Source organism: Scylla paramamosain, chromosome 37 (genome assembly GCF_035594125.1).
Source record: "Scylla paramamosain isolate STU-SP2022 chromosome 37, ASM3559412v1, whole genome shotgun sequence".
Classification (NCBI taxonomy): domain Eukaryota; kingdom Metazoa; phylum Arthropoda; class Malacostraca; order Decapoda; family Portunidae; genus Scylla; species Scylla paramamosain.
This window is the reverse complement of record NC_087187.1, coordinates 2,095,549-2,111,251: the sequence shown is the minus strand read 5'-3', so window position 1 is coordinate 2,111,251 and position 15,703 is coordinate 2,095,549. Positions and strand designations below refer to the sequence as shown.

Below are 15,703 nucleotides of genomic sequence, written 5' to 3'. Positions count from 1 at the left end.
TAGATACTTGTGGTGGTGGTGTTGGAGAGAGTGCAGGTTGTGATGGGATGAGAGGAAAGGTGAGAAGTGGTGATGGGAGAGTGAGTGGTTGTAGTAGTAGTAGTAGAAGGAAGTAATAAGTTAATACCAGGCAACAAAAGGACTAGTGGAAGTTGTAGTAGTAGTAGTAGTAGTAGTAGTAGTGATGGTGTAATGACAGTAAAGGTAAATAGTGGGAGGCAGCAGGGTAGCAGGAAGAACTGATGCAGCTGTAGTAGTGATTGGTGAGCTCTGCAACACACACACACACACACACACACACACACTTACAGAGGAGGAGGAGGAAGTGGTGATGGAGGTACAGGTTGAGTAGGAGGAGGGTAGGTATGGGTCAGGTATCCTATAACAAAGCCAGGTATAGGTGATAGATAAGAAGGATATGGGTGACCTAAAAGTGATTTGGAGAGGAAATAGATAATGAAGTAAATAAGATAAAAAATAATAAAAAAGCAAAAAACATTTATATAGGTAAACGAGAGAGAGAGAGAGAGAGAGAGAGAGAGAGAGATTACGTAAGAGCAGGAAAAATAGATAAAAAAAAAATATAGCAACACTAATTTACTCTCCATACACTGCACAGGTCAGAAGGATGTTAACACCCTAGCTGTTTCTTTCTGCCTTTGCACCACTGGTAGAGACAGGACAGAGACTACGACTAGAGGAGCTCCCCAACTCATCATTCTTATTACAACAGTGAAACGAAGCTTAGCATGTTTTAGTTATCTCACCTTATAGATAGATAGACAGATAGGTAGACAGACGTAGATAAAAATAGATACAGAGATTGACAGATAGATAGACTGACAGACAGACTGACAGACAGATAGATAGGCAGATAGATAAATAGAAAGATCACTTAATACTAGAAAAAAAAAACACCAATCCATAGATATACTCCGCTTGACTAATCCATCTCCTCCTCCTCGCAGTGTGCACGTGGCGGGAGGGTGTGGCGCGTGCTGCGTAGCCCCATGTAGCGCGTGGGAGGCTCAGACAGCTGCAGGCGAGGCAATAAGTCACGTCAGCTGAAATTATGTTGTCACGCTGCTAGTGTTGTCACAGGGACCGACAGCTGCCACGTCTGCGCGCGTCTGTGTATATACTGGTTACTTGCTGCTGCCTTCCTTGTGTTCTTTAAGAGTGTTTTGGATGCAGTTAATAGGGTTATGTGAAGATTAGACCAACAGAATACGTCGACAAATTATTGTTATTATTATTATTATTATTACTCCTCCTCCTCCTCCTCCTCCTCGTCCTCTTACTACTACTACTACTTATATTTGTCATTGTCATTCACCTACGGTCGTCTGCTGGTCACCCAGCCACCCGTTACCGTACGGAAAGAGCTGAGAGCTCATATTGACCGATCTTTGGGTAGGACTGAGACTACTCACACACCACACACTGTGACAGCGAGGTCACAAGCCCTCGGGTTACATCCCGTACCTACTTGCTGCTAGGTGAACAGGGGTTACACATTAAGAGGCTTGCCCATTTGATTCGCCTCGGCCGGGATTGTGTGTGTGTGTGTGTGTCCAAGCACCAATAATATAAGTCAACAATTTTTCACTACCTAATAATACAAAACATGAGTAAATTAGATTAAGAATAAACTGGTTCTTTCTTACACGTCACAAAACAACTTGGGAAATGGTGTGGCGATGGACTCAGTGCACAAACACAATAATACCATCAACACGTAACACAGGCCACGTGTCTCCGCCGGACACCTGCACACACCACACCTGTTTTGTTCGGTGCTGTGTGTGGCGAGATTCTTCACTCGTGCTTTCAAATCCTCGTGTGACAGTACAGCCTCTGCTTCTCTCTCCCTTCGGCTTCGTCCCAGGTAATGTGTGTGTGTGTGTGTGTAAACGGTACACTATTCTTTTTTATCCCCTTAATTTTTGTAGATGCTTATGAAGACTCTATACATTGTTTTTTAGTGTTTAAATTGTCTGTCGCAGTGAAATTAAAAGAGGACACATCTTCACACAGCAAACCCCTTGAACCATGAGCGGCGAGCAGAAGGTAGTGATAGTGACCGGGTCCACGGGTCTGGTGGGCAGCGCCGTGCAGATCGTGGCCAAGAAGGAACAGCGCCCCGATGAGAAATGGGTGTTCCTCAGCTCCAAGGATGGCAACCTCAGGTACGCCAATCACTCACTCAGTCAGGCGGTCAATACTTGGATGTCATGTATAGATCACTCAGTCAGTCATTCATTCACTCATTCAGTCAGTCAGTCAATAATTCATTCACTCATTCATTCATTAATTCATTCATTCAGTCAGTCAGTCAATCAGTGAGTCAATCCTGTATGCATCTATTTATCAATCTATCTCAATCAAACAACAGAATCATGAAAACACGCTTCAGAACCCGAATCACTTTTTTTGAGTCAGTTACAAACAGTCGCAACGTTGGACAATGCAATCTCTTACCAATCTCCTTCGTTGAACGCTTCGACCCATGTAAGTACGTAAGACAGATACCTCATAGTGAACTCCAGTCACCATTAGGGTTAATACGAGCATCCCTCTGCCCTCAGGAACATCGAGGAGGCGCGGGCGATCTTCAAGAAGCACAGCCCCACGCACGTCATCAATCTGGCGGCGAAAGTCGGGGGTCTGTTCAGCAACATGAAGTACGGGTGTGATTTTCTGGTGAGTGTGTGGCGCTGTACCTTGGACCGTATTCTGAAACACTTCTGCGCTTCTAGTTGTATTGGCATGGGTTTTTGAAGATGTTTTTACGGTTCTGGTGAAAGGTTAACAACATTCTACCTTACTGACAGGAGAAACACTCTTTCAAAAGACTGTAGGTAAAGCAACACGGATTTTTAAGGATTTTGCGCTTCTAGTGACAGATTAACAAGATTTCTACACTATTAACAGGAGAAACACTTGAAAACCCGGCGAATCATCTGTGTGGCCCTTGAAAATAGTCGTGAGAGAGCGAAGCGTTTCAGAATACGGCCTCTTGTCTTGTCCTCTTAAAGAAAAGAATAGAATGAATAGATAAATTAATAAATGCTAATATCTTGTTCACTTCTCGTCCTCCTCCTCCCCGCAGCGCACCAACATGGAGATCAACCAGAACGTGCTGCAAGTGAGCCACGAGACAGGCGTGAAGAAGGTCATCTCCTGCATGTCCACTTGCATCTTCCCGGACAAGACCACCTATCCCATTGACGAGACCATGGTGTGTGTGTGTGTGTGTGTGTGTGTGCTTCTCCTTTCTTGTTCTCAATCAGTTTTTTCTTCTTTTTTTTTCCTTGTTGTTGTTGTTGTTGTTGTTCTTAATTTTGCTCTTTCTTTCTTGTCCTGAACCTCTCTTTCTTCTTCTATTTCTTCTTTTTTCTTCTTCTTCTGTGAAATTTTGAATCAAGAAAAAAAAAAAAAAAAAAAGAAAACATCGATACAGAAAGTTTATATCAATCAGTAAAGTGTGGATCTTCACTTTCCAAACTTGATTCAAAAGTGCGGTCAAACATTACCATCTACACACCATTCCTATGAACGCAAAGGAACACTGAACACGCGCACTCACTCGAACACCACCTCCATTATTTACAGGTCCACAACGGGCCGCCACACCCGTCCAACTATGGCTACAGCATGGCCAAGAGAATGATTGACGTGATGAACCGCACCTACCACGACCAGTACGGCTGCATGTTCACCTCCGCCATCCCCACCAACGTGTACGGCCCCTACGACAACTACAACCTGGAGGACGGGCACGTGCTGACTGGCCTGATCCACAAGGTACGGTGCTGTGTTGTGGTGGTGGTGGTGGTGGTGGTTGTATGAAAGCTGAGTTGTGGATGTGGTATATCTGTGCATGCTTTTATAACTTGTGGAAATAAACTATGGGTTATGAAGGATTTACGTTAGGGTTTTGTTTTGTGTTGTTGTTGTTGTTGTTGTGTGTAGGATAACTTATAACCATTAGACATGCATTCATTTTATATCTACCTATTGCCCACCCATTCAAATCTGCACCAATCACCACATCCATTCATTGTCACTGTCTACCCATTAAATACCACACCCACTAACTACCACACCCATTACCAGCTACACCCATTAACCACCTGCGCGCCCCCTCCTCCCCTAGATCTACCTGGCCAAGAAGAACAACACCCCCTTCACAATCTGGGGCAGTGGGAAACCTCGTCGCCAGTTCATTTATTCCCTTGACTTGGCCCGCCTCCTCATCTGGGCCATCAGAGAATACAATGACGTGAACCCCATCCTGCTGTGTGGTAGGTCACGCCAGGTCGCGCTAGGTCATGGTACTCAAGGGTGTGTTAATTTAGTATAGGGTTTAGGGTCCTGTCCTGACTACTTTTAACAGGGTCTAGTGGAAGGTGCTGGGTTTTCAAGGGGGTTTTTCCAGGTGTTTTCAAGGGGGTTTTCAAGGTGTTTTCAAGGGAGTTTTAAGGGTTTTCAGTGATTATAGTGATGGTTTGATTCGGAATCTATACCTTTAGTAGGCTCTAATTGAATATTTTTTAGGTTTTCACAGTCCCAGTGATGGTTTAACAAAGATTCTGCACTTTTAACGGGTTCTATGGGAAGTACTGAAAAATTTTAAGGACGTTTTCGTGATTATAGTAACAGTTTGACAGATTCAGCAGGGTTTAATGGAAGTCTTTTTTTTTGGGGGGGGGGATTGAAAGCATGTATCTTATAATCTGAAAGGCTTTATCACTGCTAAAGACTACAAACCTCTATCTTCCTCCCACACCCTGCAGTTGACGAGGAAGACGAGGTGTCCATCAAGGAGCTGGCGGAGATGGTGGTGGAGGAGACGGGCTTCAAGGGCTCAGTGACGCACGACCTCACCAAGGCTGACGGTCAGTTCAAAAAGACCGCCAGTAACGCCAAGCTGCGCTCCTACCTGCCTGACTTCAAGTTCACCCCCATCAGGCAGGGCATCCGCGAGACTGTAGAGTGGTTTGCTGCCAACTACGAGACCGCAAGGAAGTAATGGTGGGTTCATTTGCTAGTTTGGGTGGTTATAGTGATCAGGAATGTTGTTAAGTACTTGTTGTGTATTTATATTTAGTGGTTGTAGTGGTTGTAGTGGTTGTAGTGGTTCGCCGCCTGTACGGAGGTAATGGTGGTTAAATTGATTGTTTGGGTGGTTGCAATGATCAGGAGTGTTGTTAAGAGTGATTTTTTGTGTTATTTTCCTTATTATTATTATTTTTTATTTATTTATTTATTTTTTTTTTTTTGGCTGCTTCAGCTCTCCGGAAGTTGAACAAATAACACACTAGCTTTATGTTTGAACGAGATAAGAACAACAACAACAACGAACGGATTAATTAAGGAAATGAAGATCTCTACTTAGTTTCCCCACCTCTCGGCAACACTTCAGCCGTCCACAACAAGCAACACGCAGCAAACTTTTATGTTTCGACTAGACGCCTAAAAAGAAAGAAATAAAGAAATAATACTGGATTAATAGGAAATGAAGATCTGCACTCATTCCTTACTCAGTTTTCTACCTCTTGGCAACATTCCATCTCTCCACATGTTGAACAAATAACACACAGACTAGTTTTATGTTTGAACAAGATGCTTATGAAGGAAAACAGACTGGATAAATATGAAATAAAGACCTGTACTGCCTCCTTTCAGTTCCACTCCCATTGGCATCTCCCCATCTCTCCACGACAAACAAAACGCATCCTATTTTTATATTTCAACAGGCCGCTTCAAAAAACACATTGGGTAAATAAGGAACGAAGATCTGTACTATTTTCTCTCAATTCCCCGCCTCTTTTTCAACATTCCATCTCTCACAACACGCAGCACACGACTGTTTTGTTTTCAAATGAGGCACTGTGGTCACTCTTGGCACTTCTTCCTCACTTACAAGCTGAACCCAAACTATCCTCGCCAGACTCGTCTACTGAAGGAGGGAGAGAGGGACGGATTGAGGGAGTGTGTCCATCATAGTGTTATCTTGCTATGAACTGCCTGCCTACCTACTGCCTACCACTCCATTCCTCGTCACTCCTCTGCCGTGTATTACCGTGCTGGCTGAAGAAATGAAAATAAAGGAACAAAAAAAGTGCTTTGCTTTTCTTCAACCTAACGTTTCTTCCATTGTTTTGTGTTGCTAATGTAAGACCGTTTTCTGAAATGCTTCTGCGCCATATCCTGACTACTGGATCGGAGCGGGAGGAGAGCGCCTCCTGTATATTATAGCTCCATGATCATCGCAGCCTTCAAGAGGAGGAAGCAGCTGGTGACACACGTGGAAAACCCCAGTGACTTGCCTTCAAGACTCTCAAGCACACCAGGGTCTTCCTCCAGAAGACTGAACAATTCATCATAATCTAACCAGATAACTTGCCTGCTGCCAGCACCTTCGTGGCACCAGATGTTGTGGCACCACAGCCTGCACGGCCCATCAAATTCCCAACAAGAACAAGACTTGTCTTCGCCACCTTATTAAATCATCGGTATTTATGTTTGTGATGGGGTTTCATAGAAATAGCAGCCCCTCTCCAGGACAAGCAAGCTTGGGGACTTGATGGGAGAGCGGGGTTTTAGGGTGGGGGAGGCCAAATTTGGGAAATACCAAAAGTCCGAGGAGAAAACACCACGGCGGCACTGTAGGCCGGCACCGCAGGGCGTAACCAAAGGGCGTCACCGTACGGTGTCACCAAAGGACGGCACCGTATCGTAGCATTGTATGGCGGCACCTTAAGCCTGCACCGTAGTGAGTCAGCGAAGAGCGGCACCAAAACGCGGCACCATGGGGCGGTAACGTAGGGCGGAACCATAAGGCGTCACCAAAGGGCTGCGCCGTAAGGCGGCACCCTAGAGCGTCACCAAAGGGCGGCATCGTAGGGCGTAACCAAAGGCTGGCACTGTAGGGCGTCAGCGTAAAGTGGTACCGTAGGGCGTCACCAAAGGGCGGCACCTAGGACGGCACCGTAAGGTGTCACCAAAGGGAGGCACCGTAGGGCGACACCGTTGGTCGGCACCGTAGGGCATCACCAAAGGCTGGCATCGTAGCGTAGCTCTGTATGGCTGCACCGTAGAGCGTCACCAGAGGGCGGCACCGTAGCTAGGGCGGTACCGTAAGACGTCACCAAAGGGCGACACCATTGGGCGGCACCGTAGGGCGGCATTGTAGGACGGAACCGTAGGCCGTCACCATTAAAAATCTGTTTCAAATTCAAACAGTTCAAAATAAAGGAACAATTCATGCATCTCAGCATATTGCCGAGTTTTAAAATAAAGACCTGTAAAAAACAATCCTGAGGTACAAAGCTAGATTAGTGCGAATGGGTGATGCAAGACTAGTGAGAAAGACGTGTCTGTGGAATGTAATGAGTAGCAAACGGGGGAAGTGTGTTAAGATGGTAGAAAAGTAGCTCGGAAACTAGTTGGGCTTTTCAGCGGTTTGAGGAGAGACATATTTAGTGTGACTAGAGTATAATTGTTAGCTGGTAGTGAAACTATATAGACACACTATGGGTGAGGTCAGTTCATGTGATTATAAGCTCCTTAATACCACCGGCAAAAAAAATAATCAAATGCTACGTGGAGTTAGATCTCATAAGGGCAGGATCGCATGTCGGGCCGATTAGGCTCAAAAGTTTATACATTTTCTACAAATAAAAAGTTTCTGAAAAAAGATACTTCACGTCTTTAAAGAGCATTAGGGCAAAAACACGTGAAATTTATGAATAATGAATTAACGAGGGTGAGGTCAGTTCATGTGATTATAAGCTCATGGAAAGCACCGGCAAAAAGGGAATCCAGTACTAGTAATGTAATATTGAATGGCACAAAGAGAGGGTCGGGGGCAGCAGCGGGCGGAGAGTCAGGTATCTATGGTCCTCATATCAACAAACAGCCGATGATGGCGAAAACTTATGATTATCTGTTCAAGCTGCTACTGATCGGGGACTCCGGGGTGGGGAAGACCTGTGTGCTGTTCAGGTTCAGCGAGGACGCCTTCAACTCCACCTTCATCTCCACTATAGGTAAGGGGGGTGCGCCGCTCCACCCACGCCCGCACGCCCACCCCACTGTCTGTCTGTCTGTCACCCACCGCCCGCCGCCCCTCACGTGTAGATGTAGATTCGAGGTGTAGGCTTTGCAAATTGTGCCCTTTACTGGTTTTCTGGCTCTTCTTGTCTTGTCTTCCAAATGTGCTTATCTTACCTAGCCTTAGTGGTTCCTTACCTTAATCATAGTCTGTTACCTGCCGTGTTGTTTCCTTACCTGTTTCCCTGCCTTTGTTTTTTCTTACCTTAGTATTCTCTTGCCTCGTTGGTGCTAGTCTGCCCTGCCTTGTCTTATCGTATTGTTTCCTTGTCATTCTGTTTCCTTGGCCTGATATTTCCTTACCTTACTGTTCATTTTATGCTATTCCGGTCTTGCTAATATAACTTAACCTACCCTAACCTGCTTTCCTGCCTCGGTAATGGTAGGGAGACTGGGGAGCTTCATAATAAGGGCCTAGCATACCTTATCTCACTGTACCTTAACTCATCCTACCTTACATTGCCTTCCCTACTCCTCTGTGTCAGTGCCTAAGGTGATACATGCCAGGCTTTATCACTCTCAAGGTGCCTCTCTGTACCAGCCTCCAGTGTGTCATCCTAGTCCTCACATCTTCCCTTAGCATATATTTATTGTTGTCTTATGTATTTGTTCTATCCAAATATGTATTGTTCCAAGCATTCAGTTCTTTGTGTTATGTTGGTGACCTCTGTTCTCTTCTGTTCTCCTCTTCCTTCTTTGCTTGGTACATAGTTTCCTCTTTCTCTTTCCCTTTCCTCATTCTTCCTGGGGTCTAAACATGACTGAACTAACTAAATTCTATGTAACCTAACACACAAAGACACACACACCCATCTCAGCCTTCCAGGCACCTGACCTAACTTAACCAAACTTGACTGAACCTAACTTAACCTTGCCTAATTTGACACTTAAAGACACTCACACACTGATCTCATCTTTCCAGGCACCTAAGCTAACGTAACTTTACCAAACTTAACCTTAACCTAACCTAACACACAAAGACACACGTACATACACCTGTCTCATTGTAACCTAACTTAACATACAAAGACACACACACACACACACACATCTCACTGCTGCAGTCACCTAACTTAACTCTACCTAACTTGATGCACACAGACACACTCACTCACACACCTGTCTCCCCCCTGCAGGCATAGACTTCAAGATCCGTACCATAGAATTGGACGGCAAGAAGATAAAACTGCAGATATGGGACACTGCGGGACAAGAGAGGTTTCGCACCATCACCACCGCCTATTATCGTGGGGCAATGGGGATCATGCTGGTGTACGACATCACCAACGAGAAGAGCTTCGACAACATCAAGAACTGGTAGGTGTCTGACTGCCTGGCTGCTTTGTGCTCTGCTATTGAGGTCTTGCTGTGGCTGTGTGTGGAAGGCAGGGCTGTGGAGTTGGAGTTGGAAGGAATTTGATGCTGTTAGAGTCAAGTTGGAATTGGTAAAAGTGTCTGGATTTCAACTTCAACTCCATAGCCTTGTTTATAAGTGTGTGTGTGTGTGTGTGTGTGTGTGTGTGTGTGTGTGTGTGTGTGTTTTAAATGGTGTTTTTGGGTTGTTTTTGTGAAGTTCTTGGGGATTTTTTTTTGTTTTTGTGTGTTTTTTGGTGAAAAAAATACACACACACACACACACACACACACACACACACACACACACACACACACACACACGTCCTCACCATGTTCTTTCCCGGCAGGATCCGCAACATAGAGGAACATGCCTCGGCTGATGTTGAGAAAATGATACTCGGGAACAAGTGTGACGTGAATGACAAGAGACAGGTGAGTGGTGGTAGTGGTGGTTGTGGTGGTGGTAGGAACACTGAGAAGGATGCAGGAGATATTTAACTGTCACTGTATCTCTCTATCTCATTAAATATTAGTGTTGGATGCACTATTAAACATCAGAGAGAGTATTGTGGTAGAAATTCATCACGTCACACTATTTCTGTCTCTCCTCCCTTTCCTTGTTCCCGCAGCCACCAGTCAAGTCAAATAAATACTGGGGGTGTCTGTTCTTGTGATTCAGAGAGAGAGAGAGAGAGAGTTATGGCAGAAACTCATCATCACAGCCCTTTTTTACATTGGATAACCTTTCCTTTTTCCCTCAGCTGCCCTTCAAGTCAAATAAATGGTGGGTGTCTCTGTTCTCTGTCTCTGTTCTGATGACCCACCACTAAACATCAGAGGAGGAGAGAGAGAGAGAGAGAGAGAGAGAGAAAGAGAGTGTTAGGGGCAAAAACCTCACTATCACAGGTTACTTTACATCAGATAGGCTTTCCTTGTCCCCTCAATGCTTTAAGGAGTAAAATAAGTTAGGCATGTCTCTGTTCTCATGATGCACTTTTAAACATCAGAGAGAGAGAGGGAGAGAGAGACAGAAGAGCGTTGTGGGAGGAACTTAACATCTTATATTCTTTCCTTGTCCCATCAACTCTTTAAGGAGTCAAATAAGAGCTGGGTGTGCCTGTGTTCTCATACCTTTAAACATCAGAGAGAGAACGAGAGACAGAAGAGAAGAGCATTGTGGGAGAAACTTTATATTTTATACCCTCTCCTTGTCCCATCAGCCCTCTCAGGGAGTCATTTAAGTTAGGTATGTCTTTGCTGTCAGTTAAGTTCAGGTATGTCTCTTTTCCTCCCCTCTGTTACGTCACCCACTCCCACGTCTGCTGCAGGTGTCGAGGGACCGCGGGGAGCAGCTGGCGATAGAGTATGGCATCAAGTTTATGGAGACGTCGGCCAAGGCTTCCATCAACGTAGAGGACGCCTTCTTCTCCCTCGCCCGGGATATCAAGGCAAAGATGGAGAAGAAATTGGTGAGTGGTGGTGGTGGTGGTGGTGGTAGTGGTGGTGGTGGTGGTGGTGGTGAGAGGTGGCATTAGGCATGTGAATTGTGGTGATGAGAGATGGTGATGATGATGATGGGGATGAAAGGCAGTGTTACGGGTGTTAGTGATGAGTAGAACAGTTAGTGATGGTATTAATGGTGAAGAGAAAAGACATTATTGGTGATAGTGGTAATGGTGAATGGATGGGTGATGAAGGAATGGAATGAATGAAAGACAGTGTAGTAGTGATGGTGATGAAAGTGATAAGAATGGTGATGGTAATGGACACTGTAGAGATGATGATGGTGATGATGATGATGAGGTTAGTGATAATAATAGTGATGATGGAGATAGAGTGGTGTAGATGAAAGAAAGACAAGGTGTTAGAAAAGCGAGAGAGAGAGAGAGAGAGAGAGAGAGAGAGATGATGGGTGTGTCTGTACATCTGTGTGTTTGTGTGTGTGTACTGGTTTATGGAAGGCTCTGGTGATGGGAAATGGCACACTGAGATGTATTTAAAGTATGGGTGACGGTGATGGGCAGGTGTGGGTATTGTCTTGATTCCTAGCAGCTGTGGTGGGGGAAGGGAGCAGGGAGGAGCTGGGTAGGGGAGTGAGTGCAGAGTTCACTATCTAAGCATATGCCAGATACTCTTCACTTGTTATGAACCAAACACTGTAAATTCAATGGGTTTTTCATATTTGCACATACACCAGAATATTCACTTTCACTCCTAAAGATTATGAACCAACACACTATACATTAAATGGGTTTTTCATATGAGCACACGCACTGGAATATTCATCTTCACTTCTAAGGATTATGAACCAGCACACTATAAATTCAATGGGCTTTTCATATTTGGACACACACACACCAAAACCTTCAATTTCTCCTCAAAACATCATTAGCCCAACACTCAGTAAATTCAAGTGGGTTTCTTCACATTTCTTTCACTGTTGAGTGTTCTGAGTTCCACCTTTGTTTGGTTGGTGTGGCCTGGAGTGTGTGTGGTGCATTGCCTCACGGTGGATGAGTGTCCCTGTGCTGTAGTGGCTGTGGTTTCCTGGGTCATTATTTCACTGCACTCCTGCCACTAGTGTAACTCTTAGCCAGGTTTTAATTGTTTTTGAATAGAGTAAGTCCTCATTAAGCTCTCCTTTTTGTTAATCTTGCATTGGTCACTTTAGAAAACTTACTCAAAGGTTGTGATTAATGATTTATAACATTTTTTGAAGTGACATATTAGTGAAAACCATAAAGAAATGATTCATTATGATGCCAACCTGAGGACTTACCATAGAGTTTCAATTTAGTGTTCATTCATTCATTAAAGTGCTCATTTTGTTACAAGACTCAAATGTTCTCTCCTTTCTCTGCCTCTCTTTCCCTCCTCCTCCCCTCCTCTGTTCTGCTGTCTGTTTTCCCATGGGCTCTAGAAGGTAATGTTTGTGTTGTGTAGAGCATGGTGGAGGTGCGCAAAGCCAGGCCCCTCACTCCAAGCACAAGGCACGGTGGTCACAGGGAATGGTGTGGCAGTACTCTTATCATGAAGGGAGACATAAGGCAGAATGGTTACAGAGCATTGGCCTGTATTCTGAAACACTTCGCTCTCTCACCACCACTAATTTCAAATGCCACAGATATGATTAGCTGGGTTCTCAAGGCTGTTTCTCGTGCTGATAATGTAGAAATCTTGTTAGTCTGTCACTGGAACCATAAAAACTGCCTTAAAAACCCATGTAAATTCAACTATGTAGAGCCTTTTGAAAGTAGTGGAGGTGTGATGCAGAAGTGTTTAAGAATATGGTCCATTTAGTGGCAGAACTCCTCTGAATCAGTGAGGGAAGGAACACAATGCACAGGGAACATAATGACAGTAATCTTCTCCCTGATCACTGAGGGAAGCTGATGAAAAAACACTGAAATTATGAAGTCTGTTAATTTGATCCCTCTAATTGAAAGGCACAAACAGAGTGGTCACCTTTCACACCTAATGAGTAAGAGGAGTTAATGAGAAGGCACTGAATACTGCTTTGACTTTACTTGATATTCTCTTGCTAAAGGTTCCTCATAATCCCACAATACAGGTCCTTCAAGTAATGTCACTGTTTCTGTGTCAGGGGCGCCACGTATCACTGAGTTGCCGGCACGGGAGTGAGGCATCTGGCTCTGCTGTGCCAAGCCTTGTGTGTTGCTGAGTTTGAACTGTTGAACGCTTGATTTTGTATTATCCGAAAGGATTACCTATGCTGCTTAATTTATTTATTTATGTATTTATTTGTGTGTGTGTGTGTGTGTGTGTGTGTGTGTGTGTGTGTGTGTGTGTGTGTGTGTGTGTGTGTGTGTGTGTGTGTTTCTATTTGCTCTTGAAGGAGTTACACTGCTTATTCAACTTGTTTACGTATTCTTTGTGAGTGTTGGCATGCCTCGAGTGGTGCAGCAGCCCTCCTTGTCTTTCCTTTAGCTTCACCAGACTGCTGAAATGCTTTGTGTTCACTGTGTGGTGGGAGGGGTGGCCGTGTGCTGGGGGTGTTGCCTCCTGCACCACGCCAACATGACTCCTAGAAACTGTGCGGGCCCTTAGGACCCCCACAGGCCTTCCCTTTGTCTGTTCTTCCTTCTTTTCTGTCTTTCTTCAGTTGGGTTTTGTCTGACAGGCTTCCCTTCATCTTTTCTTTCTTCATTTATTCTTTCTTCAGTCATGTTTTTCCCTTTCTATTCTTCCTTCCTTTCTTTCTTTCTGTAGATGTGTTTTTTTTTTCTGACAGACTTTCTTGTTGTCCATTCTTCCTTCCTTTCTGTCTTTCTTCATTTGTGTTTCCTCCCTTGATGCTCACAGGCCTTTCTTTCATCTATTCTTCCTTCATCTATTCTTTCTTTAAATGTCTTCAGTTGTATGTTTCCTTGACCAGCTGTACCAACACTCCCAAGGTTTTCTTCACTTCATCTGTACCTTCTCATCTGAAAGTGACCTTCTCTCTCTAGAATTCTCAAAGTTTATTTTTCTTAAGTAACATCTTCATTTAACTTCAGCTCATCTTTATTTTTCCTTTTTCCCTACTTGTTTCAACTTTCCTGTGTTCTCAATTTAGTCTACCCTTATTAGCACTATCCACTTTGTTTCCTAGAGTCCATCTTTATATTTCCTTTTTCCCAACTTACTTCTACTTTCTTGTGTTCCCAAAGTTAGTCTACCCTTTGTTTCCCAGGCAGTGTTTTAATATTAATCACTCTTCCCCCCATCTGTACTTTCCTCGTAACACAAAGTTCACCCTTATTAGCACAGTTGGATTTGTCAACACCTAACGTACCTTCCCCTTGTGCATTGTTGACTACATTTGCCCCATAGGGAGTAACCACAACAGAGACGCTTGAAAAGACCCATTATCATGAATCTGGTTTCTCGTATGTTCCCTTCCCTGCCCCTGCCCTCACCTCTAAGAGTAGGAAAGGCGTGACGTTGCTGCTGCTGCTGGTGCTACTGCTGCTGCTGCTGATGATGATGATATGGGATGGTTATTTATTGATTCATTTATTGTTGTTTATTTTTCGATAACCCCAAGTTGATTAATGGTGTTGTAAATTTGTAATGTTGGTATTTGTCCCTGTAGTGGTGTTTAGTGGTCCTGTTTGTTTTGATAATTTTTTTTTTTTGTTTATTTATTTACTTTTTTTATTTATTTTTTTCTGGTTAATGTATCGCGGCGTTTTGGTTTTGTTTGTGCTTGTTTGTGTTATGGCTTGGCCTCAGAGCTCATTGGCTGGTTAATAAGTCAGTCCAGTTTTTTTTATTTAATTTATTTATCCATTTTTTTTATTCCAATGCTTCTTGTTTTGTTGGTTCCTGCAGTGTGTTTTGATTGAGTTGACCAGTGAGGAGTGTTGGTGTGACCTGAGGCATTGAGTAACGAGTGAATGAGTTTCCAGATTTTGTTGTAGTATTTGTTGATTTAAGGACAGGACACATGAGGGCCAACACTCACTTGAGTTTTTGGAAGGCACACCACTGATTACGGACATGACACACCTCTCAGGCTTGTAGTGAGAGAGAGAGAGAGAGAGAGAGAGAGAGAGAGAGAGAGAGAGAGAGAGAGAGAGAGAGAGAGAGAGCATCAGTTATCACAGAGACACAACATAAACCACCACAGACAAAATGAATGAGAGAGAAAACACATCACTTATCACAAACCACAACCAGACTAATGAGAGAAAACATGAATTACCACCACACACACCTAAATCAGATTATAAACATGCTGGTTATCACAGTTAGTCTAGCATAAGAGACGTAACAAAACTGCAAACCAAAAGAACGACAACTTTTCTTCATCAGTTACCAGCAAATTAAACAAGCATAAGAGAGATTATAAACATGTTGATCATCACTTAAGTTAGTCTAGCATAAGAGAAAACAAACCACTGCAAACCAAACTAATGACAACCTCCTTTCTTCTTCCGCTGCCCCACACCAGGAGGCCAGCAACCCTCCCAAGGGCGGCCACGTCATCAAGCCGGATGAGCCGCCACGCAAAAACATCATGAACTGGCTGGCTAAGTGTAGTCTTCTATGATCCCTCACCCTGTTAACACCCCCACTGCTGGCCCCTGCTTCCCTGCTCCCCTGCTCCCCTGCCAACACCCCTCGTCCTACCTACTGGTCCTGGCTACCCTCTGTTACCTCCTGGTCAGCACCCCCTCCCTGTCCCCTCCAGTCCCCCCATCAATGGTGTATTCCAGAAGGC

At 44.3% G+C, this 15,703-nt stretch overlaps 2 protein-coding genes across 3 annotated transcripts; both read left to right on the top strand.

Moving 5' to 3' along the window:
- Window positions 1-1,749: 1,749 nt before the first annotated feature.
- On the top strand, window positions 1,750-6,127 carry LOC135091316 (GDP-L-fucose synthase-like). 2 transcript variants are annotated; one of them, XM_063988837.1, is made up of 8 exons: window positions 1,750-1,888; window positions 2,038-2,189; window positions 2,589-2,703; window positions 3,113-3,241; window positions 3,616-3,807; window positions 4,160-4,307; window positions 4,800-5,037; window positions 5,957-6,127. In XM_063988837.1, the coding sequence occupies exons 2-7, from the start codon at window positions 2,053-2,055 to the stop codon at window positions 5,033-5,035; spliced, it is 957 nt and encodes a 318-aa protein (XP_063844907.1). In that variant the 5' UTR covers window positions 1,750-1,888; window positions 2,038-2,052; the 3' UTR covers window positions 5,036-5,037; window positions 5,957-6,127. The 2 variants fall into 2 exon arrangements, with proteins under 2 accessions (XP_063844907.1, XP_063844908.1); XM_063988838.1 differs by lacking the exon at window positions 5,957-6,127 and having other exon boundaries at window positions 4,800-5,239.
- Window positions 6,128-7,870: 1,743 nt separating this feature from the next.
- LOC135091317 (ras-related protein Rab-8A-like) lies at window positions 7,871-15,666 on the top strand. Its single transcript, XM_063988839.1, has 5 exons — window positions 7,871-8,057; window positions 9,258-9,438; window positions 9,825-9,909; window positions 10,806-10,946; window positions 15,434-15,666. Exons 1-5 carry the CDS (start codon window positions 7,931-7,933, stop codon window positions 15,530-15,532), a joined length of 633 nt encoding a protein of 210 aa, XP_063844909.1. The 5' UTR covers window positions 7,871-7,930; the 3' UTR covers window positions 15,533-15,666.
- Window positions 15,667-15,703: the final 37 nt, after the last annotated feature.

Excerpts from the sequence above, each read along its gene's own strand:
- LOC135091317 (XM_063988839.1), top strand. The coding sequence starts at position 7,931 with ATGATGGCGAAAACTTATGATTATCTGTTCAAGCTGCTACTGATCGGG. Across the intron at positions 9,439-9,824 it reads TTCGACAACATCAAGAACTG|GATCCGCAACATAGAGGAAC; the intron begins GTAGGTGTCTGA and ends CTTTCCCGGCAG. Across the intron at positions 9,910-10,805 it reads ACGTGAATGACAAGAGACAG|GTGTCGAGGGACCGCGGGGA; the intron begins GTGAGTGGTGGT and ends CGTCTGCTGCAG.
- LOC135091316 (XM_063988837.1), top strand. The coding sequence starts at position 2,053 with ATGAGCGGCGAGCAGAAGGTAGTGATAGTGACCGGGTCCACGGGTCTG. Across the intron at positions 2,190-2,588 it reads TCCAAGGATGGCAACCTCAG|GAACATCGAGGAGGCGCGGG; the intron begins GTACGCCAATCA and ends CTCTGCCCTCAG. Across the intron at positions 3,242-3,615 it reads ATCCCATTGACGAGACCATG|GTCCACAACGGGCCGCCACA; the intron begins GTGTGTGTGTGT and ends CATTATTTACAG.